The 27,502-nt window shown below is 43.3% G+C and overlaps 1 protein-coding gene across 1 annotated transcript; it reads right to left on the minus strand.

The window, feature by feature from the left end:
* Window positions 1–250: 250 nt before the first annotated feature.
* Window positions 251–27,502, minus strand: Cyp19a1 (cytochrome P450 family 19 subfamily A member 1). The gene is made up of 9 exons (XM_021171543.2): window positions 27,358–27,502; window positions 20,859–21,009; window positions 14,455–14,609; window positions 10,299–10,475; window positions 7,124–7,238; window positions 6,465–6,579; window positions 5,592–5,754; window positions 2,003–2,244; window positions 251–499 (listed from the first exon to the last, which is right to left on the minus strand). Exons 1-9 carry the CDS (start codon window positions 27,500–27,502, stop codon window positions 251–253), a joined length of 1,512 nt encoding a protein of 503 aa, XP_021027202.1.

Here is a 27,502-nt window from a genome sequence, read left to right on the forward strand (position 1 = left end):
GTATATATTGTAGGATTGGTCCTTTAAGGCTTTAGTTTCTTCACTGGTCCCCAACACAGACTCCTTTCTTTTGCATCCTGGCTCCCTGGATGGATGCCCAGCTTGATGACAAACCATAGGAGCTATGATCATAAAATGCTACAGACCATCAAATGTTCATGGTGAGGTTCACGCCACCTACTCGATAAAATGGATGGTTTCCATGTAACTATGGATAAGTAATGCCCCAGAGTAGATAGGCCACACCTCTTCACTGTTGGAGGTACTTGTCTGAATTCCTTGGAGAGAAAATTATTTCCACAAGGTGCCTGTCCTCATTTGGGTGCAAGGACAGGTCATTCTTTTTCGGTATGTTTTCAATACACCTTTCTTGCAGTGTCTTCACCTGGAATCGTCTCAATAGTGTAACCAGGACAACTTTCATCATCACCATGGCGATGTACTTCCCAGCGCAGCTGCGGGGCCCAAAGCCAAAAGGCTGAAAGTACCTGTAGGGAACCTATGAAAACGATCAGATGATTAGACAGAATCATGCAACCATCTTTCTTTGATTTTTCTCTGAAAACACGGGCCAGTCAGAATAGTCTAGCTTTGGCATTCAGCCATGCTCCTTCCTGCCCGAGACCAACAACTGTGGCTAATGAAGCCACTGTGCTTCTCCTATGACACAGACCGGCCACAGATAGCCCCTAGTTTTATTTTACATGTCAATAAGCTGAGGTAAGGCAGTGCAAATCACCATGTTATTAGAAACGCTGTAGAATATTTTCAGCTTTCCTGGTGTTTTGCAAGCTACTAAGGCAAAGTTTGTTTTTGTGTGACATCATATAATAGATGAAATGAAGACAAAAGCTATGGATGTCCAGACTGTTAGTGTCAAACTTCTTGTGTGTGTGAGAAAGAGAGGGGATCTCTGTGGCCTGGGCTTGCCCCAATGTTCTGATCCTCTTTCCTCTACCTCAGAGTGCTAGGACTACAGTACTATACCATTACATCAGGTTCACTGGAAAGTTCCAATTACTGTGAAAACTAATAGGATCATGTCTGTTTGTCTGCCTTGTCTACTATGTATTTATGTTTAGAATTACAAAAAAAAAAATGTTGACCAATTGACTGACAAGGGATCATCTGGGTTGCCTGTCTAGAATCATTAATTAGAGTACCATATCACTATTGGGTCCCCATGCTACACACAAGTAGAAAAAGAGGAAACACAAGGAGCCACTTGGAAAATTCCATCTTAATAATATTGTTCTGACACAATGGAAGCAAAAAAAAAATCTCTCCTATACATCAGCCACATATAAAAGAATGCTGATTCTTTTAATCATTGAGTTTTATTTAGAATAACATCCAATGCTTGAGGCTATTTGGTAGAATAAAGGTAGCAATTAAACTAAACCTTATTTGATTTCTATCTAAAGTAGAGATCTACAGCTGAATCTAGATGATGCTAAAGAGATGCCTTAGTTTCTTTTACTTTATTAAAGAAAAAGTGAGAAATTCAGGCCTCAGTGCTAAAGAGCATGGGATGTTCCTCCAGAAAACCCAGGTTCACTTCCAGCACCCGCATGGTGGTTCATAATCATCCATAAACTCCTGTTCCAAGGGCTGTGATACCCTCTTCTAAACTCTGTGTGTACCAGGTACATAAAAGGTATGCTTATATACATGCAGGTAAAAACACTCATACACATAAGGATTTTTTAATTAAATAATAAGTTCGAATGGAAGAAATCATTGCCTTAAATAAGTCTTTGCCAAATTAAGGACTTTTTATCTTTTGCCTCCCTGGGTGGCAACTATACAAATATTTTACAGAGATACAGAGCCAACATCTTTTTGGTTTGGGATGAATGTGTCAGCCATGTTCTAAGCTCTAGGACACAAGTGCTCCCATGACGTAGGAGAAGGGCAGGTGAAGCTTTCTAAGTGTGTATGTGGAGCAGCTAAGGCCACAGCACCAGAAACAACATGCTCGGGTCTAAGGAGGAGCACTTACATTCTTCTCAAAGTTTTCAAGGGTAAATTCATTGGGCTTAGGGAAGTACTCGAGCCTGTGCATTCTTCCGATGTTCAGAATGATGTTAGTCCCCTTTTTAACCGGGTAGCCGTCAATTACGTCATCCTCCAGAGCTCTGCGCATGACCAAGTCCACAACAGGCTGATACCGCATGCTTTCATTAATGAAGTTTTCCACCACTTTTAAATTTTGGATATCCTCAATCTTTATGTCTCTGTCACCTGTGGAACAGATTAAAAAGGACAAAGAGAGCAATGTTAGGTTCCTATGTGATAAGCACTAAAGCTCTTTGTTTTTCCATGGAACACTTTGTTTTGGGTTAGAGAAAAAATGCTTTTAATTCTAAAACAGACACTCACTAGGAACAAATGTGTTCTTTTTGGTCCACAGGGGGCTTTATAAAAGTTAAGATGTAAAACCATTCCTGGAAAATTCATAACAACCGCAACAAAGATTTCCTAAAATTATCTGAAAATGCGCTCCTATTAGATCCATGTTCCCAGCTGCAGTCAATGGGCAGGAGATGGGCCCAGCCATCTTTTCAGAAAAGACATGACCTCTACATGACCTCTGCAGTTTCCTGTGGGCCACATCTACTCTGCAGCCCATATTCCTTTTATCTGCCTTAAGTCTTCGAGTTGTCTGCCTACTCTACATTCCAGGGAACATTTACTTTGCCTTTTACTATATGTGTCAGCTAGCACAGTAACAACCCCAGCCAAGGGTGCAGAGGCTGCTACAGAGTCAGTGAGATCATGCACAGAGTCCAGTACATAGAGCTCTCTCCTCCTGCTGCTTCCCTACATGTGCCACTGACAGCCCCACCACATCTGAACTCAAATAACTGTTGCAGGAACATGGCAAGATGCTCACTAAACCCCACCTATAAACAGTGAGTGCCCTGCTCAGCCCTGAGTCCTACTGAGAAATAACAAGACAGTCCCAGTGTCTTGGCCTGACCCGACATTGGTCAAGGAAGGTTAGATTGTTCCAGATATGGCAAAATTTTCAAGTACCCTCAAATGAGCCACTTTAACAGAATCAAAGTATCCCGGGTGTCCTGGAAATTCTGAGAAAGAGAAGCTGCATCTCAAGTACTGTGCTTTGTGGCCAAGGACCCAACAAGTACGCATTACAGGGTGGAGAGATAAAGGGACGATCACAGAGGTTTCCAAAAGTATTTCCTAGAAAGTCATGACCATGGACTACAAGAAGGAGCATGGATGTTGCAATGTGCTCTGCGTGTGGACCACAAGAGGGAGCCTGGATATTGCAACATGACTTGCTGCTTTCTCATCTTTGCAACGCCAGATGAAGATGCACCAAGGCATCTCGCTCTTAAGGGACTTCATTAGCGATCTGATAAAAGCATGCTCTCAAAATTAGTTTCCCCTCCTAGACCCTCCCACAGTGCCTTCTTCCTTCATTCTTTAAACTAACTTCCTTCCTTCCTCCCTTCCTCCCTTCCTCCCTTCCTCCCTTCCTCCCTTCCTCCCTCCCTCCCTCCCTCCCTCCCTCCCTCCCTCCCTCCCTCCCTCCCTTTCTCCCTCCCTCCCTCTCTCCCTCCCTCCCTCCCTCTCTCCCTCCCTCCCTCCCTCTCTCCCTCCCTCCCTCCCTCCCTCCCTCCCTCCCTCCCTTCCTTCCTTCCTTCCTTCCTTCCTTCCTTCCCTTCTCCCCCCACCCTCTTTCTCCCACCAGTCTACAAGCCAACACAGTGTGTGCTATTTCCTACCCTCTACACAGACCCTGAAAGCCAAATTGGAAACACTGAGCAAACATTCTGGAATTTGGAGCACAGTTACCCTGTTTCTTTCTCTACCTCGATGGGTGTGTTTCTCCTTATCAATGCATCTACAGAGCCCATCTCTCATATATTCAACGAATGCAGTTTTTCCTTAGTGTCAACCACTTCGAGCAGCTATAAAATGTCTTTTTAAAAGACAGTGCCTTTTCACAACCAATAACTTGTTTAACCAGCACTGTGTAAAGCCAGGAAAGTTGATCTCATGTCATGTCATGTCATGTCATCTGCAAGTAGTGTGTTCCAAAGAAGATCACACAGGCAAAGGCTACTCCAAATAAGTTTTTTTTGTTTTCTCTCAGAAAAGAGTTATGATGTCATGTTTTCAAAGAAGAGGGGGACAGGACACTGCCGAGGTAGAGTGATGAAAATGGGAATGGAAAGCCATAGAGCATGCAGAGGCTGGACCGAGGCCCATTTGTGATGGACATGCTGCTTGGTCTTCATTTGCTTCCCTTAACAATTAAAGCAGGGGCTGTCTCTGACTCTGTTGCCTGCCATTGGATCCCCTTCCCCTATGGGGGCTGCCTGATTGGTCCTCAGTAGGAGAGGATGAGCTTAGTCCTGATGGGACTGGGTGAGCTTCATGCCAGGGCAGGGTGGTACCCAAGGGAAGCTTCCCGGAGTGATGGGGAAGGGATCTGTAAGGATGGGACTAAGAGGAGAGGAGGGAGGAGGCTGCCATCAGTATGTAAAGTGAAAAAATAAATTGAGTGAATAAAACAAAGAAGAATAAAGAAAAAGAAAATGGGGATGGGAGAAATGACAGAGCCCTGGGGGCTTCTCTATAGAAACGGTGGAAAGAATGGGGGAAGGGCCAAACATCCATGGATTCATGGTGACGGAAGCTCATTACTCCCTAGTCTCTGCTGTTACCCTTTCATCCTCCTCCTGCCTCCAAGTGAACCCACAAACACATTTTTGCAAACAGTAGCCATCTTCCTAGGTGGACTCACTAACATAGGCATCTATAACTCACAAGACAGGCAGAGCACACAAATCTCAAGTTCCACATCTATGGAGTCAACCAACAGCATTCAATGTATATTTATTGTGTTTGCACTGAACAAGCGCAGCCTTTGTTTTGTAGTTGTCCTCTAGATAACACAATACCATAACTATTTATATAGTATTGCATTGCATCAGACATTATACACAATTGAGAGGTGACTTAATGTCTGTGGGAGGGTTAAGTAGGCCACGTGCAAGTACTATATGATTTTCTAAGATGGACAAACTTGACCATATCTGTGTCTGTGTGCATATGAAGTAAGATTTCAAGCTTGGGGGATGGCTCAACAGGGTAGTATACTTCTCACCAAGCCTGAAAACCTGAATTTGATCCCAAGAATCCAGCTGGGAGGAGGAGAGAAATAACTGCCACAAACTGTCCTCTGACCTCCACACTCATACTGTAGCATGTGCACATGTGCATACCACACACACACAGCTCTTGAAGGACATACAGCAAGCAAGTTTCAGTTGGGGTGGGGGGATTCAGACACAGTGAGAAGAATTAGGATGTCCACTTTCTGCCTTACACATTGCTCTGGTGTTTGGATTCTTCAACAAGCACACATTATCTTTACAATTTATACAACACATAAATAGTAGGGACTGTCATTTTAACCTACTAAGGACAGCTAAGATGTGACTACTCTGTTTTTCCTTAAGGTTTTATCAGATTGTTAAAATGTGTGGAGCAGCTGACACTCCCGTTCTGCAGGGAGTTCCTGAAGCACTGCTGTCTATCTGGTAACTGCTTACCCACAACAGTGTGGATCTCCTTCAGGATTGCTGCTTCAACCTCCGGATACTCTGTGACGAGAAGTAACATGAAGTACAGAGTGACCGACATGGTGTCAGGGGCTGCAATCAGCATCTCCAGTATGCACTGATTCACGTTCTCTTTCGTCAGGTCTCCACGTCTCTGAGGAATTGACAGAGGAGACGACATTGGGAAAGGGAATCAAGATTTCAGAAATGTCTGGGAGGTGACACTCAAGCACCAACAACCTCAACAAAATGAAATGAGAGGTTTAGATAATTAGAACCAACATTGTGCATATTAATATTCTGCATATAGATAAACAAGTAGCTGATTACTTATGTACCATTGACCCTCCATACACTAGCATTCCACACCAATGGATTTGACTAACTGGGCTTCACAGATATTTTGGTTGCATTTTTACTGAGTAGCTACAGACATTTTATAATTATTCTCTAAACAATGCAATGTTATAACTATTTGCATAACATTAGCCTGCATTGGGTATTATTAACCCTATGGGGTGAGACAAACATATGCAAGTACCATGGCATTTTAGAGATAAGATTTGAACTTTCTTATATTTTGGTATCTGGGGAGGATTCTAGAATAAAGTTCCCAGATATTGAGAGATATTTTTACTTGGTGTCTTAGGTCTCCTCTCTTCCTGGTTTTGTAAATTACAGAAAAATGTGAATGATAAATGTCATAAAACAGCTGTTTGGGCTGTTTGGATGGGCTATCATAAGACTGCTAGAGGAACTTTTTAAAGAGAAATCATGCCACAGTTCCTAAAAGGACTTTCTAAACAATGGTACACTGCCATAATACGTATCAGGTGAGGAATTGTGGTTCATTCAGGCCAATACCTCAGCAAAAATCAAATCAGTTGCAAAATCCATACAGTCTTCCAGTTTCTCGGCTGCGGAAACTTTGTGTCTCTTCTTTTCCACCAAAACAGCTATCTCGTCTTTCAAGTCCTTGCTGAAGAAAAAAAAAGTGTTAAATTTTTCTCAATTTAGACTTCCAGCAAAACAGATTCTGCTTGTTGAAAGGCACTAGTGTTCATGAGTAAGTGAGTTTCCATTTTATTTCTTCACAAATAAGTTACGTGAAGTACTTATCTTATGGTACTATAGTTAACTGAGATTTCTAAACACAGGTAATAATCTCAAAGCTATAACTCTCATTCTATGTCTCCATCTTTTTGATATGCAGAAAGCTCTGGCAGGTGTCAATGCTAGGGTTAGCCATACCTTTTCTGTCAACTCAAAGTATAGCACGGTGTCCTTATTCCAGAGAGCCTCGGGCCACACATTTGGCCATTGCCAAGGGGGCTCGTGGCCAGAGGCTTCCTTTGTCCTTTGGTCTGTCCCAGTGCAGCCAAATTGCTATGAATGTTTCACGAGTAACTTAATCAGCGTGGCCCTCTGCATGCTGGTGAGCATGAAACCTATCAAAGGAGCCAACAGCAGCAAAGACACAGTGAACAGTGCCCGGCGACAGCCTCCAAATGTGGGTTACTTACACGGATCGTTCATACTTTCTGTAGAGCCAAGAAATCTTAAAGAAGATGTTTGGTTTGATGAGGAGAGCTTGCCAGGCGTTAAAGTAACCCTGGATTTTCTTCACAATAGCACTTTCTGTGAAACAAAACCAAGAACAAACTCAGTGAGAGAAAAGGTGAGTCTAAGAGCAGAACTCCAGACAGACTCTGGCCAGTCTTGGGTCGCCAGTGGACGCAGACTATAAGGCAAATTCATTCACTTATCTGCTTGCCATCTAGATTGGCTGAGTTAGCTGTAGAATTGACAGTTTTCAAGTTTGTGTCTGAGACCACAACCTAGACTCTCTCATAGCCCAGTCTGGTTGGGCGTCTCACTCCCTCTGGCTTTTCTGGACAGAGGGTAGTAATTACAGTTGTTGTGTCCTTGGTCCTGGAACCTGGAAGGTGCTGTTTGGACAAGTGAGATAACTGAATGGGTAAAGGTCCTTGCCTCTTGATGATTTTGAGTTCAATTCCTGGAATCCACATGAAGGTGGGAGGAAAAAACAGCTCCCGAGTTCTCCCTGGCCCTCCATAGGTACACAGGACCACTCATGCCTCTTTCTCTATCATATTTAATTTTAAAACACCAAGTCTGTTATGCTGCTAACACAGTTCAACTGATTCTGGAGTTAGGTGAGATATTAACTGGGCTACGTACTGGGGTTATCCATATAATTAACAGTTCCTCGATGGCTCACTTTCCAGTGCTAGGTTCATTTTATAGCATTCTTCACATAGCCTTCAGACTTATCTATATTTGGCCCAAAGTGCAGAATTCATGTCAGTTTCTTCAATGCATTGTTCTGAGCTTTGTGCATTGTTTATGACAGGCAAGTGATAATAAGTTAAATTGAATTAAAAAGAAAAAGAAAGTCCTTGCCTATTTTTTCAAGTTACACATACACACACACACACACACACACACACACACACACAAAGAGGGGGGGGGGAAGAAATCAGAATTTTTTTTAACTATCAAAATGCCAATCACTTCTAGGTTCTTTACAGAGTTTTAAAGTTTAATCCTTACAGCCTTGCCAAGGGAGTGATAACATCTCTGTTTTGCAAATTAAAGAAACCTACAGTTGATAGAAATTAAGGATGCCTACAGGATGGCAGGCAGGTCAGCTTGGAAGTGTAAGAAATATGCAGTATAACGGGAAACAAGCATAACCCACATGAGCCATATGGGTGTTGTGGCATCGAAGTCTGGATCCAGCCACTGATCAGTGCAGGGATTCACAGCTCCCTCCACACAACCCTTCCTAATAACCTAGGCCTGGAAGAACCCAGGGAGCAGGGCTGGGTCAGCATGACTGCCTAACTTCAACAAAGACGTATGCAGAGAGGCTGGAAGCAGACCAGGTGAAATGTGACACAGATCTTCCCAGAATAAATTGCAGAATCAGATTTGGTTTCTGTAGCCCTTGGGAAGTGCAGGAGAGTGGTAATGGCAAGGCCATGGGAGCCGGGGGGAGGAGGAAGGAAGGGCTCACAGCTGATCTCATGGCCCAGATGGCTTCCACGAGTGCTGGGGAGTGTGCTTCTTTCTCCTGCCTTTTGGGTCTGCACATGATTGTGACTTTACTTCATTCAGACTATGTTTGAATGTCCTCTCTGCAGAGATATTTCCTGACCACTCAACTCATGATGGGCGTGGCCGCACTGCCACCCCACCTCAGTCCCTGTTCTTTACCCCGATTTGTTCTTGTTTCGAGGCGCTCATTACCGCCTAACATGTGACCTGGCATTCACCAGCTTCACTGTTCATGTACCCCACTGCAATATAAGCTTCTCAAAGGTGACAACTTTACCCATCTTCCCCATCCTCTCCCCAGAACCTAGAATATAAAGTAGGCAACCAATACATATTGGTTGAGTGAATGGATGATCAATGATAAATTAATTTAGGAAAATCACATACTAATGTCAACAGCTTATGTGCACATTTTTAAATGTTTGCCTTTATTCATTTAGGGGAGAGGGTAGGATGCCTTGTCAGTTGTTATAAATATTAAATGGCAGGCATGCACATAAAGTATCTTTTCAGATTGTATGGTACAAACCAGTATGTTTGGTACATAGGAAACACCTGACAGCTGTTATCACCATTTGTCAATATCAGCAGCATCAGCACCATCATTTTATCATATAGAGACAACCAAGTTCTCATAGAGAGTGACATTGAGAGAAGGAACATGTACATGTATACATAAATACTTGTTTGTATCATGTCCCAAAGAATGGTCAGAAATGGTTAAATATATCCAATTTACTAGTGGTATGTTAATGGCCACATTAACTGATAATGTTTGCAAAAGATAGAATGCTATGTCCTAGAGTAACATAGGAGATACAGAAGAAATGGGGGTTGAACTCTACTTTGAAAGTTTATAAATGAATGAACAAGGTAGAAATGCTGAAGGCAGGGGTGTAGGGGGAGATACTGATAGCAATGTCTGGTTCCCTAATTGGTTCTTGATTTGGTCAATAAAGGAAGCTGTGAGCTAATTGCTCACAATTGGAGGACAGGAAGGGACAGGTGGGACTTCCAGGTCCCAGGAGGAAAAGGAGACAGAGGAAAAGAGAAGGTGATTTTTCAGCCAGGCTTTGGAATGAGCAGCACACAGCTATCGTGTAAGATCTTGGACCAGCTAGAACCAGCGGCGTCAGCCACCAGTGGATAGCCAAGGAGGTCAGCAGAAGCTAGCTGATACAGGCTAGCTGATAGGTTTAAGGCAGAAGATTCTGTGCCCAGCAATTGTGCTAGTAGGCAAATTCAAAAGTAATAAAACCATCTGAGTGTTTTTCTGCAGAGCAAAGGTGGGTAGAGAGAGAAGCAGGGTCTGTGCCAGCAGCTTGGTGAAGATAAGCTGGGAGGAAAGAGCTAGCCGGAGTGGGGCTGGGGTGTGGGGTTGGCAGCAGCCAAGAGGGGTCAGAGTGTGGGCTGCAGTCCCAGGCAAAGGCGGTAGCATGACTTTTAAAATCACATGCAACAGTGAGGGGAATATCCTTAGGAATTCGTATAAATGCTTAACCAAGCACAACGTACGAAGTAGCACTTCAGTACGAAGTAGTGCTTCGCTTCCATATTCCGCCTCCGCATGCCCTGTTGGAAAGGGGACAGAATGCATGAGAATTCAAGTTCCAGTACCATCCAGGGGGATCCCCAGGAAGAGCATGTTAGAGGTGTCCAGCATGATGTGTCTCATGAGGGTCAACACATCCACGTAGCCCGAGGTGTCGGTGACTTCGCCCAGCCTGTCCAAATGCTGCTTGATGGACTCCACACAAACTTCCACCATTCGAACAAGACCAGGGCCCGTCAGAGCTGAAGAGCAGAAATTTGGCTGTCATAAACACCAGTGCATACACAGAAGGTTGTTTCGACTTTATGTCAGGAGCAATTGTCCTCAACTTTACATGAAATAATAGGGTGGGGATTTTTGTAACCTCCTCCATTTATACTTTCTCATGTTACCCTGGTTTTCTGCAAGAAGCACTTACCTTTTTGACTAAAGATAATTGAATGAATATTACTTTAAAAAGATGATTCAGGTTCAAGCCTTTCTTGAAGCACTAATCATTTGTGAGACTGCAGATGAAACATTAATACTTCTGGGATAATAACCAACCAGTGCTTTTTACGTTTGCTGGACATGGTTCCCTTGAGGTGATGGTTTGGATTTTATGGGGGGGGGGCTCCACATTTATTTTACATTTCAGCATGTAGACAAATATTAATACAGAGCCAGTGAAACTGGTCCTTAGCCATTTCCACCAGAGGTTCCTAGATAGCATGGACAAACAACTCCAGTCTTAGAAATATTGACTGTGTGTCCTTCTCCTATGCTTAGCCTCTGTTCAAATTACCTCTAGATTCATTTTATAGAGCGATGGCAGGCAGAGCAATCCCCTCACTTGCTTTGCAGGCTTCAGTGACTGGGGAACTCCTAAAAGAAGGTGACAGCTATTTACTAGCATTGTACCTCAACCAACCCTGCATGAGGGCCCTTGACATGTATTTGTCAAATAAATGAATTGGACAAATGAATGGATGGGTGAATGAATGAATGAATGAATGAATGAATGAAAACAAGTAGAATGAATTAGTTATGCCCTCCTCTTGCTCTGGTCCTGATCTAGTGCTGACTCTAGTGGTCCATCATAATAGATTTTCTTTAAGGTTCTTTCAGAACTAGTCTCTATTTTTATGTCTTTCATTATTCGGATTCGATGTTAACATTTTTTAAATGCCATGGAAATTTTGGGGGTACCTTAAAGGCAGAACACCAGGAGATCATCCTCTCAAAAAGGAGAAGCAAACAACAAAAAAGTAAAAAAAAAAAAAAAAAAAAAAAACATATTTCAGAAGGCAGACTTTGCAAATAAAAATGGAAGCTTGACAGCGTGGCTCACACGAGTCCCAGCACTCCTACAGCAGAAGGATCCTTAGATTCAAAACCACTTTGGACCTCATGAGTTTTGGCCAGTATAGGCTACAGAGTAAGACCTTGTTAAGAAAGAATGTTGTGGAGGGTGTGTGCTGGAGGCAGAGTTGGGGGAGAGGAACAGAAGAGGGGGAAAGGGAGCGGCAGAGAGCTGGGGAGACCAGCCTAAAGACACTCTAAAGACCCCAAATGTGTTACAGAAGGCTGAAGTAGGAGCCTTCCTCCAAGTGGTGGGAAGAGTCTTCTCGAGCATTCTCTGTTCTCTGGGAATGATCGAATTCAAGAGAGGGACACATCAGCCCGCCGTGCCTCCGCCCTCTGTGGGGAAGGGGTGGCAGGCACCACATGACATTCATGGTCTCCATCTGGGTGAATGCAGGACTTGCCTCTATGACAAGGAACCTGAAGCCATATTTCACAGGTGATCAGAATGCAACATGATTGCTTATGGACACTGGTGTATGTAGATATGATTTAGTGTCTAAACGTGCTTGAAAATACTCTTATCTTGCTCAAAAGAAGATTCAGCAAGTACTCACATTTCATCACCAAATAGTTCTTTTGGCAGTTTCAGTAGACAACTTCTCTGCTCTCCAACCTACCTCTCACCCATCTCCCAGGGCGAACCATTGCTGCGGCTGAATTTACCTACTCCCTTATACACCCAATAGGTTAATACTTTCATAGCTCAGCTGAAAGTAACTTAGACTCCAAAATGTGTCCCAATTTTTCTACTTTCTCAGGAAAACCAAAAGAATCTAATTCTAAAAGGAGGGCTATCAAGCTGCTTAGGACTCTCATTAACTATAACCGTAACCGTGCCAGTAATTCAGTCTACCTTTTAGTAAGTAACTAATTTACTATTTGGGGAAATCAGATGACCTCTCCTCCAGGTCCCTTTGTCACTGCAGTAACCCCACTTGTTTTTATTGTTCATAGTTGTGCTTTGTTTTCATTAAACTTTTGTCTACTATCAGAGGGATTTTCCTAAAATCACACCCAAATGTTCATATCCATTTTCTTGAAATAACTAGTGAATCCTTGTAATGCTTGAAATATACTCAAGATCTTGATGTAATGAGAAATGTCTTGAGTGATTTGGCCCTGCCTTTCCCTTGGCCTTAGGTTTGTCCATGGAGGGGGTCCCTGGATAGTTGTGGTGATCTAGCTTTCTCTACTGTCAAATATCCTGTTCTTTGTTCTTATGATGTCTTTCTTTGCTACACTTTTTTAATTAATTTATTTCATTCAAAATTCATCATAAGGACCCACTGCTCTGAACTGTCTTTCCTGACCCTTTGGTGACTTTTGGTGGCCGATGTGTCTGTTCTCTCCAGCCTGGTAGAACCTTATCTACATAGTATTTGACAAGACATAGATCCACCTTACCCAGCCTTCCTATTACATGGTTCTCAATGGCAGGACCAAATCATGCTTGTCATTGTATTCTTGGCACCTGATACAGTGATGAGCATAGTAGCTTGTTGAATGAACAGATGAATGTCAAGAACATAGGATATCCTAAATACTGATTGACATATTCCTAGTGAACCTGGGTCAAATGAAGAAGTAAAATACAATTTATAATGCTATGGAGTCAGACATGTTTGATATAATATACAGTCATATTATATATTCTTTTGTGTATATATGAATTATATGTTATGTATATATGAATAATATATTCATATAATATAGTCTTTACAACATGTCAAGTCCATGTTCTATAATACTCATCAATTTCTGTGGATAATGAAATAAATCACCAAGGTATTAATTGACTTGATCGAAGTCCTCCTATGAGTATTAATGGAACATGGGCCCACTATGATCCTAAGACCTACACTTTTCCATTAATCCAGTGTCAGTCTTATAAGGCATAGGGAGATGTATCTGCTTCAACATGAATAGTGACACACACACACACAAAGCTACCCAAAGTTTCCTGGGGTCCTAGTTACAAAGTGACTGAAGTGTCAGTCCTCAAGAGGACGAGATTACGATGTGTCATTATGGTAAGACCAAGCAAATCCCCAGAGTCATTAATGAGGAAACTTTCCCAGCTGAAGCTATAACAGAAGGTGTGACAAAAAGAGGCAGGCCAGGGAAGTCTGGACCTTTACCATCAGACAAGGAATGAAGGTGGGCTCTGGAAGCTGGAAGAGGTAAGACACCTCCTATCCAGAATCTCCAACAGGCCTGCCATCACCTTCTGGGACCCATGACAGACTTCTAACCTGCAGAATTTTAAGATAAGCATGACGTGTGTCCCAAACTGTCTAGTGTGTTACCGCAGCCAGAGGAACCACACATGTGTCTACAGCGACGTGACAAAGTCTGGATGGAAAGAAGAAGTTTGATGGTACATGGTCAGACCTAAAATCTCTGTTTCTCCAGATGCCATCTCTAATAAGATTGCCAAGGCATGGCTATGTTTCCTAATGCTTGATGTTATTGTCAAAAATTGGCCTGTGTAGTTCTCAACATCTTTATTTTCAGAATGTTACAGCAAGGACCAAGTGCCTGGTTAAAAGCTTAGAATTAAGCCTCTGCTCACCTCTGACTTGCTCTGCTGGTGTGAATCTCAGCTTCTCTAGGACTTCATTTCTTCAACCATAAAGCTCAGAGGCTGGATGAGGCAGCACAGGGTCTCTCCCTGTGCTAAGATTCTCTGGTTTCATTTGCTGTTGTTTGCTCCCCAAACATCTGGCCTGGGAGACAGTGGGTCTGCCAGTGTATTCTTTAGTCATGCTTAGATCAAAAATTATGTGGCAGCCCAATTTAAAGCATACTCTTTTTTTTTTTTTTTTAAGGAGAACTGTTGCAGACCTAAGAAAATAATGTAGGATTCCCATTTACCTTTCATAAAGAAAGGGCGAATTGTTCTCCAAAGGTTCGGGTTGTTGTTAAATATGATGCCGTTCTCATGCATGCCGATGCACTGCAGCCCACGCTTGCTGCCGAATCGGGAGATGTAGTGACTGTGCTTCATGACATGGAACATGCTTGAGGACCTGTAAAGAAAGCGAGCCGTGCTGTCAATCCGACAGAGGGGAGGGGCTCCGACAGAGGGGAGGGGCTTTATGGCAGTTCGCCTGACTGTGTGGTGGCTTTCCCAACAGACGCGTGTTGATCCAAACAGAAAGTAGGATGTCCAGTGCTCAGGTTAAATAAGGATGCCAGGTAGCCTGAGAACATCCCTGCTTGAGTAAATCGTTTGTACTTTCTGACTTCTTGGGTATCGCTGTAGGGAGAGGAGCTTGGGTATCGCTTTGAGCGAGTGGAGAAGCCCTGGGTGGATGTGTGCTGTTGATGAGGCCGTGCCAGTGATCAGAAGGGAATGGCAGAGTATTCCCTTCTAGCCCAAGTGTGGCTGTTGGCAGTGCATTCAGAAAACATCTGGCATCACTCTCTTCCCCTGATATTTAGGGACTGAAGACTGTTCCCCTATAGAGACTGCTCCTGCTGAGGTTAGCCAAGCCTACTCCTTGATGCAGCTGTGTACCTAAGCACTGCCTCCTTGGTTATCCGTATGTAGCACCCCACTTCCTTGCTCAGCTGTATGTACTGACCCGGCCTCCCCACTCAACTCTGCAATAAACACGCTGAGCATGGGGGTGAGGGGCTGCCAGAGGATTATTCCACTAAAATTAATTTTTAAAATGAGGTAAAACTCCAACATAATGCTAGAAGTAGCTTATTTACTTGGCATTTATTTCAGAAAAAAATCAAAATAAAAACCATCGAATCAAATTGTCCCTCAATTTAATTCCCAATAATATTTATAAAATGGCTCAAGTTTTTTATAAACAAAAAGAAAAAATATCAGATGTTTCAAATTGAATTCCAACAAATTAATCTGCCACTCCAAATTTTACTTACCTAGAATTATCATTCTATAAAACAAACTGAAATTACTGATAATTAAAATAAAAGTCATAGCTTTTCTTACCTTTCCTAACTTTCTCTACAATTAAAGCAGAAAGTATTTTTTATGTTCTTTGGTCACAGTGTTGCATTTTCAGTACTTGAGAGATGAACAGAGCATTGGTTTTTGTTTGTTTGTTTGTTTGTTTGTTTGTTTGTTTGTTTGTTTGTTTTTCTGCTCTGGTTCCCAGGGATTCTGTCCATTTGTCTTATGGACCCAACTAAACATAAGTTTAGTTTAGTTGCGATAACTAATTCATATGGCCCTTAGAGGGCGCTGTTATCCTGGTGATTTTTCAGCCAACCAAAAAAAACCATCAAGGAAATATGGCCACCACAAAAAAGAAAGCAGTTTAAACCAAGGTCTTTTCTCAAAGTGAGGCAGAGCTTATCCAAACAGAGTAAACTGGACAGTTAAGGAGAGAGGGCTGAAGGACAAGCCCACACTCCTGGCCATCACAAAGACCTGACCTTGAAATGAGCCCTACCAGCAGTCCTGAGGGAAATGTCTTGTTTGAGAAAGTGAGGATTTCCCGGCAAGGTGCCCACGTTCAGAGGAGACAGTGGACAGTGTAACACCACTGAGGTCAGAGGACAGACTTTTAAATATGATCGAAGTTAAGAGATCACCAAAATAGGCAAACCCTCCCACCCCTGCCAGAGAGAGGGGGAGGAGGGGATGAGGAAGAGGATGAAGGGAAGAGGGGAAGAGGGAGAGGGAGAGAGGAGGAGGAGGGGAGAGACAGACAGAGATCTCAATTAAATTCAGGTGGGTCCTCCATGCAATTCATCCATTCTACTTTCTGTCATCCATTCTCTCTCTCTCTCTCTCTTTCAATCTCTGTTGTGAGTCCTTCCTCCAAATTAAGACTTTAGAAATTTTCCTGAGGAAAGAGTGGGAATTAGAAGACAATCCTAGGGCCGAAGCTATACAGTCAGCCTTCCTTCTGATTGCTATAAGTGAAATGATATGTCCTTATTCAAAGCCAGTCCTTCCTCGTGTCCCTGGGACAGCATCACATTTCACTCAGCGCACACACACATACACACACACACACACACAGCACATATACACATCCAGCACATATCCACACACACACACAAACATACCCAGCACATACACACACCACATACACACACACACAGCACACACTCAGTGTACACAGAGCACACACACAACACACACAGTACACACACAGAATGCACACACATAGCACACATACACAGCACATACACATACACAGCACGCACACACCACACACACACACCACATACAAACACACAGCACACACAGCACACATGCAGTGCACATACAGACACACAAACACACACACACACCTTTCCCCCTTCATCAGCAGTTCCCTCTGTAGTTCTCCATCTCCACCACAACTCACAGGAGTCGTATGATCAGATGCCTTATTGTCTCTGCTTGTTACTGTGCTTCCTCTCCGTTCCTCTGCCATCTTTGCTGTTTCTTGAATTGTTTAGACAGGCTCTGTGTCGGGGCCTCTGTGCCTCCTGTTCCTTCTGTACAATGCACATTTTCTCCAGACTTCTGCCAGGATCATGTCCTCACTTCAAGTCTTTTGAAAGTATATTTATTTTATTTTTCCATTTGTGGTGTGTGTGTGTGTGTGTGTGTGTGTGTGTGTGTGTGTGTGCTCGCCCATGTCTTCATCTATGTAGGCATACGTGTGTGGGTGTACACATGGAAGCCTTCGGCTGATGTTGGGAATCGTTGTTACTACTCTTCCAACTGTATCCATTGAATCACCTCCCCAGCCCTCCTCCTAAGTCTGTAGTCAGGGAGGCCTGCCCCAAACCACCCGTGCACAATTATACTACAGTCCCTACAACTAACCCCAACCCCAACCTGTCTTTCCAACTTTCCCCCATATAATACATAGCTACTTGGTTTCCTCGGGACTGTCTCACCTTACCATTAAAACCCCCTAGCTTAGAAAAACTCGGAATCTCAGGCAAACTAAACACCTGGCCATCATATATACACTCCATAAGGAGTGTACATATCCTCATTACATCACAGACAGGCTGCACAGTTACCAGTGTGACCCCAGGAGGTTATGTCTGACAGCCATCATGGTCATTTCATATACTCTCCAGTGACAATGTATCTTTCTCGGGATGCGCCCGTATTAAGGAACACGTGGCTACACTGTGCGTCTCACTTCTCTATTCGTAGCATGCTAACAGTACGCTCTCCCATAAGAGAAGGAACTTTGAGCTGTTCTTATTCTCCAACTGGAATACAGCCGTGTTCCTAGAGCAGAGCCTGGTATGTAATGCCTTCTCTTTTATCAAAGGAATAGAAAGTCAAGTATTACTCTTAGTATATAAGCTCTTAATATAAGTTGAACAAATTCCTTGTAAATTTACACATAATTAAGACAGGTATGCAGATAAAACTTTCATTCCCACGTTAATTGTTAACTATCCCTCACGAGTGATGCTCAAATTATTTTATTTTTGTATCCGTGACAAAAATAAATGTACACATACATACTGGGCATATAGCACAGCATCTGTAGGCCCTGGTGTGGGGCATTAACTGCCCAAGGGCACAATGTATGCTTTAGTGCAGATTCCATAAGCATCCGCATCTCAGGGCTTTACCTCAAAGTCTCCAAGATGTGCAGGCAGCATGCAAGCAGCGCTCTGACTGCCTACCCTGACCATGCTGCAGCCTCTGCTCCTTTGGGACGAGGCTAGTTGGAAAGCTGGACTGCAATCATCACATAGTGGCAATGCCTCTGAACCTCAAACTTTTCAAGTGGAAAAGAACTCGGGCAAAATAACAATCTTTCTGAGGTCCAGTGGGGTTGTTTCAAGAGGCACAGGTAGTTCTCAAAAGGACTTGAAGAGTGGGCAAGGGAGGGAGAGAGGGACAAACAGGTCCTGTTCCAGAGGGGAGCTCAGCCTTTAACAACAGCATGGAGGGCTGGGAGGCAATTAAGGAGAACACAAAGACTCCCCCAAGTGAAAGGCCAGAGGGAACGGAACAAGAAGAGAGCTGGGAGATCTGGGGGAAGGGTAGGCTGCTCAAGTCAAGTCAGTGCCTCTGTGTGAGTCAGTACTGTGCTGGCCAGAGCCACTAAGGGGTGCTTTCCTGGTGAAGGGTAGGGAACCCTGGCTGTGACAAGGACCCCGCCTTAGGAGTTGCGTGTAGACACCTGTGATTTGTCTGGTGACCTAAGTTCCTAAATGTCCACTCTCTGCGAGAAACTTTACCTACTACTGTGTCCTCAAATTCATTAGTCTTCACTTGAAATCTAGTCTTCTACCAGCCTTTCCTTGGCTAGACTCAAGCATAATGCAGTAAGTGGAAAACCACCCAGCGCTGCTTAGTTCTTTGCACTAGTCTCGGAGAAAGGCACTCTTGCCCCAGGAACAACTTCCCTTCTTTCCAGGTAGGAGTTTGCTACGCTCCACAGCTCTCTGGAACCACCTGGAAAGCTGCAGCAAGGCTGGTATCTGTCCACAGCCAGGCTAGGTCAGGGCCCATGCCCTAGAATTTCTATATGTTCCTGGCCTACTCTAAAGCATCATCCAAGAGAGAATGGTTCTCAGGCGGATCTGTGTTTGAACAAGTATCACCTGTTTGCCAAGGGAAACTGGGGAATGGAAGCCAAGCTAAGGAGAGTAGGGCTAGAAGACTGTTCTCTGTGCTGGGGGTGAAAACGCAGGAGGGACTGTCTTAGACAGTCCTAAATGGCAAAACATTTTTTAAGACAATAACCAATTGAAAAGGTGTCTAAAACACTTAAGATGTAGAGAAAACATCTCTAATTTGCTTGAATTAGAATGACCAGACTTCAGTAGATCTTAACAGTGGTCTAGTCACTCTGGAGCAATGCCCCTGAACCTGCAAACGTGGTGAAAGCAGACCGTGGGGCTCTAGTCCAGATGTCTGTTTAGTAGGTCCTGGTGGGGTACAAGCATGTGCACTTCTGAGAGGTGCAGCTGTTGCTAGTGAAGGAAGCCTGCCAGAAAACCTCTGCACTGCTCCATAAGGAGTGAGGCATGTCCCATGCCTACCGCCCACCAGCTGCTCAGGGCTCTGTAGATGTAGTCTGCCTCAGCCATTCTTCAAAGTGCAACAACATCAGAAGGGCACCTCAGGCAAAAACGAGGGAATTAAATAGATCCAGAACATGACTGGGTAGACTGAAATATTTGGAATTCTAGGATATTTTTTTTTTCACCTGTATGCCCTTCTTTCAGTATTTACTTCAAAGAACTGGGCTTCAAGGATATTGTTATAGTTGATAAAAGGACAAGAAAACTAATGAACAAGAAAACAGTTCCTGGGCTGGAGAGATGGCTCAGCGGTTAAGAACAGCACTGGCTGTTCTTCCGGAGGTCCTGAGTTCAATTCCCAGCACCCACATGGTGGCTCACAACCATCTATAGAGAAATCTGATGCCCTCTTCTGGCATGCATGTGTACATGCAGAGAGAGCACTCACATACATTAAATAAATGAATCTTTTAAAAAAGAAAACAGTTTCTTCTTAACCGTCATCAAGACCTTAGTAAATTCCAGGGTGGATGCAATCCAGCAAAGCATTACAACTCAGGAAGGAGAACTTTGGTTTTTAACGGGAACTACTGATCTCAGTTGGTTTCAGATGGCTCTGCCCAGACACGGCTAACAGCCACTGATTGGACAGTTGGTTTCAGATGGCTCTGCCCAGTATTCAGTAGCCTGCAGGGTAAACTGAAAGCTACTGGTCACATATCAGCTTCTGCTGGGTTGTTATTTAAGGATTTGGGGGACTGTTTTTGTTATTGTTTTTCTATTCGCTTACTTGTAGAAATAATACCAAAAGCAAAGAGAAGCAGAAAACATGGTATGTCTTCCCTAAAGCATGCTTACCAAAAACCAAGCCATCTGGTCTCCAAGCGTCCACATTTGTGACTCAGAGGAATTTGGAATGATTTCCCGACTTCCTATGGTTCTTTATCTACGTGTCTCTGGCTTCAACTCAAGGAAAGTTTAATTATTTTGCTTGTCCACAGTATCAGAATGCCACATAGCCATTTGTCCCCTTCATCTCGTGGAGGGGAAAACAATGTAGCTTTACCAAAATATCAAGCTATCAAAAGGAAGTGACTTCTTATAGAGAAAACTCAATATTATTTTTAAAACTAGGGAAAACTTCAGCCTTGATTTTAAGGGGGCAGCAGAAGTAGTCGGAGCACAAGCAGTGGGTGTTTGAGTACTGAGAGAGGAGCCCAGGCCTGACGCGCGCTAAGGACACATTCTTGCTGTGCTGCACCCTCGGCCACGACAGCCTTGCTTATTCACAGACTCACTTGCTGATAATGAGTGTCTCCTCTCCACTGATCCAGACTCTCATGAACTCTCCATACATCTTATTGTAGTAGTTGCAGGCACTTCCAATCCCCATCCACAAGAATCTGCCATGGGAAATGAGGGGCCCAATTCCCAGACAGTAGCCAGGACCTACAACAGACCGTGAGAACACAGTGAACTTCTTAATAATGCCCCCCAAAAAATTTGTCCTTTCATATTCAATCTTTTTTATATCTTCTGAAGTCTATATGTGAGTCACTTAAGGTGATTTAAAACAAAAGCAAAGATCACAGGAGACTCTCCACCTCTTCATGAATGAGAAGCGCATGACTTCACAGTTGCTACTCTTGATCTGTCATCACGGCTCCACTAAAGGGGAAGCTATGCGCTCGTTTCTAAGAGTCTGGAATAAAAGTCGGCTTATCTGTCTGTTATAAGCATAGGAACCATGACAGGTAACAAGCTGATGAGACTGTATGGCTGCCTGCTGCTCTTATCTGGAAGTTCTAGGTTGTGAACAGCCCAGTTGACAGAATGCATTGACTAGAACTGGGCATGGCTTTCTTTCATCTGAGAGAGGGTCTTCGAGGATGATGTTCAGTCTCAAAACACCCCGCTGCTTTTAGAAGGCTCAGTTTATGAAAAGGAGTCTTGAGCAAAAATCTCGGGAGGTAATACAAACCTAAGAACTCCTTATTACAGTGTAGAACTCACAACCTACACTAGGACTCACATACCAGGATCTGGTTTCAGCAGAGAGCAGTGTCCAGCTTACAGCCTTGCTAACATAGACAATGGCAGGATTATGCAGAGCGAGAACCCAGGGGAAAGGGAGGGAATTGTATGTGGTCTATGTCACACAGCAAACTTGTAGCTTGCATTTGTTCTGTTAACTTTGTAGGTCAGCATACAAAGTAATGTGTGTCACCACAGCATTTTCTTTTTCTTTTTCTTTTTTGGTTTTTCGAGACAGGGTTTCTCTGTGTAGTCCTCGCTGTCCTGGAACTCACTCTGTAGACCAGGCTGGCCTCGAACTCAGAAATTCTGCCTCTGCCTCCCAAGTGCTGGGATTAAAGGCATGTACCACCACGCCCAGTACCACAGCATTTTCAAACATACGTGTGGTTATTCTTCGTGTTTTTTGATACAGGGCTAAACGGCTTAGCTCAGGCTATCCTGGAACACCAAGATTCTCCTCTCAGATTTGTAAGTGTTGGAATTTCAATCAGACCTGGTAGACTATAGTTTACTAGTGGTCAGTAAAAAGTTAGATAAAAATAAGGTTTACCATGGACAATAATTTTCTAAATCTTTTTTTTTAATTCCATGTTGTCAATGAAATCATTATAAAGGCAAAAGCATATCAGGTTGTATGAGACTACATGATCGGTGTAATAATCTAGATGGTGTAAGCTTTCAGCTGAGTCATCTGACCTAGATGTTCACTCCCAAACTTGGCAAACACTGTTTAGCCATTCACTTTGGAGTAACCAAGTTCTATTAATACAATTATCAGACCACCTCCTCCTCCTCCTGTTTGAAGAGAAGATCTTTGAATCAAAAGATCAATAGAATCAAAATATAGTCAAAGGTTTTCAATGTTCTAACTCTAGTAGCACTATATTATATCGTAGGTGCTGGCATTATATTGAAACAATTTCCTTATGTTTGCTCAAAGATTTAAAGAAGCAGATTTGATCAAATACATCATTCTTCAAAATATCAGATATATCAACTTTTAATCTTTAAAATATGTGTTGTAAACAAAATACCATTTATAGCAGTACATCACAGATGCTCCGAAAGTGTTTTCAAATAAACTGGCTGTGTGTGCATAATATAAAGAGTGAATTTTTGAGTGTTGTCCTACACACACACACACACACACACACACACACACAAACACACAAATTTTTAAATGAAATAACATCAGGTTTTGTTCTTTCTTAGAGCATTTTAGGCTGTCTTTAAATTTAGATCAAAAGTGGAAGAAGATTATATAACATTTAATTTATATGAGGCCAAGTATTGACTTGACTAAAAAAAGACTTGTCTACAAACATTTACTTATTAGTCAAACTCTATGAAACACAAAGGCAATACTATAAATGGCTTATATTGGGAGGCACTGTTCCCCTACTAGTATAGTATTTCCCTACCATAAAACATAAAAATTATCAAAATAAAAACATTTTGAGATGGGTCTTACTATGTAGCACCTGGTTGGCCTGGAACTTGCTATGTAGACCAGGGTGGCCTCGAACTCACAAGATCTGCCTGCCTCTGCCTCCCAAATGTTGAGATTAAAGGTGTGTGTCACCATACCTGGCCAAAATGAAAACATTTATTTAAAAAGATATGACAATGGAGAGTTGTATATACTGAGAAATGAAGCTTGCTAGACAATATATGGATTAAGAGTCTGTGTATTTAGCCAGGCAGCAGCAGTGGTGGTATAAAGCTTTAAATTCCAGCACTTAGGAGGCAAAGGCAGTAGATTGCTGAATTCAAGGCCAGCCTGGTCTACAGAGTGAGTTCCAGAATTACCAGGGCTACACAGAGAAACCCTGTCTAGAAGAAATAAAGAAGAAAAGGAAAGAAGGAAAGAAGGAAAGAAGGAAGGAAGGAAGGAAGGAAGGAAGGAAGGAAGGAAGGAAGGAAGGAAGGAAGGAAGGAGAGAGATGGGAAAGGGAGGGAGGGAGAGAGAGGGAGAGGGAGAGGGAGAGGGAGAGAGAGAGAGAGAGAGAGGAATATTCTACCAGGAAGAGTTTGGAATACTTAATGCCCAACTCTATGTCACCTTAATTCATCCAATAAACATTTCCTGAGACCCTAGGTTAAATATTTGTTCCAAGTCAAGGTCTAGAGATAACAATAAGTACAATTAGTCTATATTCTTGCAGAGTAGTGAAGGAGAAGATGTAAAAAATATATAAAAGCAAATAATTATAACACATTATACAAATATCTATATTCCTTACATTTACATGTAAATCTTGAACCACGGATGGGTAAAATATGAGGGAAGTATTCTAGTTGCTGCCACATTAGGCAGCTCTCAGCTTCTCAGACTGGCAATGTTTCTCTAGGCATAGACTGACTCCTGCAGCCCACTCCCAGGAGCAGTAAATACTTCATTGTCCTCTGATGTCGCCAGAGAGCCTCCTTAAGTGAGGATAGCTAGGGACACTTAGCTAGCTGGAACCTGGCCTTCACCCCTATGGATACACCCTTGAGAGATGCGTGCACACCCTTTTTCACAGCAAGACTGTGTCCTTAGGACCCCAGCTGGAGGCATTGTCTGCTCTATGAACCGTGAGATTTTCGTAACGATCAAGACTGTATAGCAGTGAAAAGGAAGCACAATGCTATCACCATCTGGATGGATCCTGCTGACCTAACAGTAATCAAAAGGAGCAATGGAGACAAACAGTATACAATGTATTGCTAAAATATTTAAAACAAGACAAAAAAATCTATATTGTCTGACGGCATGACATTGGGTCCCAAACTGTCACAAGGCAGTAATTGTTACAAAATCCAGGAAAAACATTTTACCTCTGAAAAAGACAGAAAGGGAGAGATGGGGAGAAGGAAGAAGAGAAATAGAGGAAGAGAGGATGGCGTGAAGACCATCTGGAACAGTTAGCATCCTATTCCTTGTGAAGAACTCCGATAGCAAGTCTGTCGTCACCTTGTTCAGTTTTCTGTGAAATATTTTCTTAAGAGAAAAGAGGGACATGTTGTCATGTCTACTCCTGAGTGTCGCATGTCACACTCCTTTGTGTGAAATGCCCAAGAAAGAATCTATTACCTACAGGGAGAGAACCAAAGTCAAGACTGGGGCAGCCTTGTGTTCGAGGAAGGGAGGGTTGCCAGGGAGAAGGCAACACATACTGAACTAGAGGACTTGGGATATTGATCAGAATTGAAGTGACACTGCCTCCCACGGGAACCAATCTTTGCTCCCCAGCTTTTGCAGCCTCCTTCCCCCTCCGTATCAGCCTGCCTTTCCATGTCAGGGCCTCCACCTTTGTTCCTTGCCTATCCCTTGCTATCAAGCAAAGATCTAGCTTGACTTCTCAGCAAGCATAAATGATGAAGCTTAGATCCCTCCCTGAGCCATAACACATGGGGTAAAACCTCTCCTCTTTGACTACAGTTTCTTCTACAAAAACAAAAAACAACAACAACAAAAAAAACAAAACCTGGCACTGTCATCAACATTACCAGACAGTGAGCAGAAAGCCGCCTTAACTGAAGTTTACCAGGTAAGGACTTTTAGTCACTATAGCTTTTAAATTCCCTTAGGCTTTTTAGGACTCAGAATACCCTCAGAGTTGTGAATCCAAGAGCCCAGAGAGCCATTATTTGGGAGCAATGACAGAAGAGTCCAGAAGGACAGACCAGTTTTCTTATTTCCTATGCCTGACAGGAGCCAGGAACTCCTGGGCTGCGCTTCTGTGGAGAAGTGACCAGACCTTGCATTTGCAAAGTGTGACTGTAAGGTAGGAACTCACAGGCTGATTTTCTCCTCGGGGCTCCTGTCTTCCTTCTAGCTGGGCATCAGCAGACCATTGCCCTCCTCTGGGATTTAACCCTTTATTCTGTTTGGACTTTCTGGCTTCTCTTACTTCTTAAACCATGTTACTTGGCAACACAGATCATCCGGGGCTTTCCCCTTCTAACACACAGAGGAGTTGGGCTTATCTCTGTGGCTCTCAAACTTGGCTGCTCATGAAAAACCACCAAGGAAAGGTTTTACAGTATCAACCCACAGGCTCTACCAACAGGACCACTGTCCTGTCTAGGTGATTGACACTGAAGACAAGCAGTGCCATATCCCTGGCCCAGAAGTGGTAAATACAGGAAGTACCACCCCCCTTCCTGACCCAGGCCCCAGGACTGTCAGTTCTCACTGGGCCTCTTTTAAAAGTATATGTTCTAGCCAAGTGTGGTGGTTACGTGATTTTAATCCCAGCACTCAGCAAGGAGAGGCGGATAAATCTCTGTGAGTTCAACACCAGCCTGGTGTACATTACATAATGAGTTTTAGACAAGCCCAATGAATGGTCACGGCTGCATAGCGAGACCCTGTCTCAAAAACAAAACAAAACAAAACAAAACACCCAACAACAACAACAAAACTGTTTAAGGTTGCAATTCAAACACTCCAGGGAAGGGCTTGGGAACCAGCTATCAGACTAATCTCCTTTACAGTTGTTCTTATGCTAAAATTTGAGAATTGTGTGGCTTTCTTGACAGATACGGTGCTGATTTCTTATGATACAGGCTGGACTTTAGCACCTGAGCCTATGACAGGGAAACAGAGGTGTTCTACTGCATCCTGCCCTCATCCTTTACCTCAGCTATTCCTTTCCCCTGACCAAAGAGCTCATCCCTGGAAGGGAAATCTGTGGCAGGGAGTATCCAAGCCAAAGCCATGGTTACTGGAGGCTTTCTCCTCCGGAGGTGCCGCCACCAGGTAGACGTCAACACACTTAACTCAGTGTTCAGCTAAACTAGAAATTAAAGTGCCAGGCTGAACCAGATAGATGGGCGACTATGGGGAACACATCAGAAAGAATCCAGGCACAGCGTTTGGTCTGTGCACTCCCCGGTGCAGCTGTCACTTCCAACTGCCTTGCTCAGAGTCTCGGCATATTTGTGAATGTGTGGTCACTATGGTATTGAAGCAGGCCTTGTTGGATAGCTTACGGAGCTAGAAGCTGGTGATAGCTGTGAGGAACTCATACCTAAACTTAAAGACACTGTCTGAAATTTCTGTTTGTTCTGAATTAACTTGATAATTGATCATTTCAGCCCCGGTGGCAAAATGGTTCACTGAGATTATCAGAAGAATTATATTAGTCTCTGCTTTCAACGGACACAAAGACCTTGGAATGATTCTGTCAGACTCTGATGCTCCCAGAGAATGGGTCTTGTCCCTGTTCTTCTCCCAATACCCAGTTCTCATTCAACCCTTATAGCACCATCACCATCACCAATGAAAGAAATGAAGAATAAGATTGAGAGAAAGGATAAACGCAAGGAAGGGAGGGGAAGGTGTCCCTGAGGACAGAGGGCAGAGGAGAAGGAAGAGGACACGAGAGAGGGCTGCCCAGAGACGCTTCGCCGGCAGAGCAGAGCTGGAATCAGTTAGAATCTGGTGGTGCTTGCTTTAACTTAGCCAAAAATTCTAGAATTTGGCCCTGCCTACTCCATCTCAACCTCCCAAAGCACTGCACAGACTGGAGGGAGTATCTAACACCCATTTGTGATGTGGTCATCTGTCGTGGGCAGGTGATCAGTTTACCATTTCCTAATCTTCACAAGTCCAGCTTGTGAGCTTGCTTCTTCGAAGAAGAAGAGCAGTTTTGCTCTTCTTACAAAATAAATAAACAAATAAATAAAATAAAATAAATAGATATGCATGCCACAGACCAAAAAGCCCCGTGAAACTCTTTCTGTTAGGGTAGAATTAAAGCAACATCTTACCTGGTATTGAAGACGAGCTCTCACAATTCCAAATCAGGAGAAGGAGGCCCATGATCAGCAGGAGTGGCATGGCACTGACAGTCACAGTTTCCGGGACTGTGATGGTGACATTATACTGCATGGGGTTCAGCATTTCCAAGAACAT

This window comes from Mus caroli, unplaced genomic scaffold, assembly GCF_978045245.1.
Source record: "Mus caroli unplaced genomic scaffold, Mus_caroli_1 scaffold_11, whole genome shotgun sequence".
Taxonomy (NCBI): domain Eukaryota; kingdom Metazoa; phylum Chordata; class Mammalia; order Rodentia; family Muridae; genus Mus; species Mus caroli.

Excerpts from the sequence above, each read along its gene's own strand:
- Cyp19a1 (XM_021171543.2), bottom strand. The coding sequence starts at position 27,502 with ATGTTCTTGGAAATGCTGAACCCCATGCAGTATAATGTCACCATCACA. Across the intron at positions 14,610-20,858 it reads GAGACACTCATTATCAGCAA|GTCCTCAAGCATGTTCCATG; the intron begins GTGAGTCTGTGA and ends CTTTCTTTACAG. Across the intron at positions 7,239-10,298 it reads CCTGGGGATCCCCCTGGATG|AAAGTGCTATTGTGAAGAAA; the intron begins GTACTGGAACTT and ends TTTGTTTCACAG.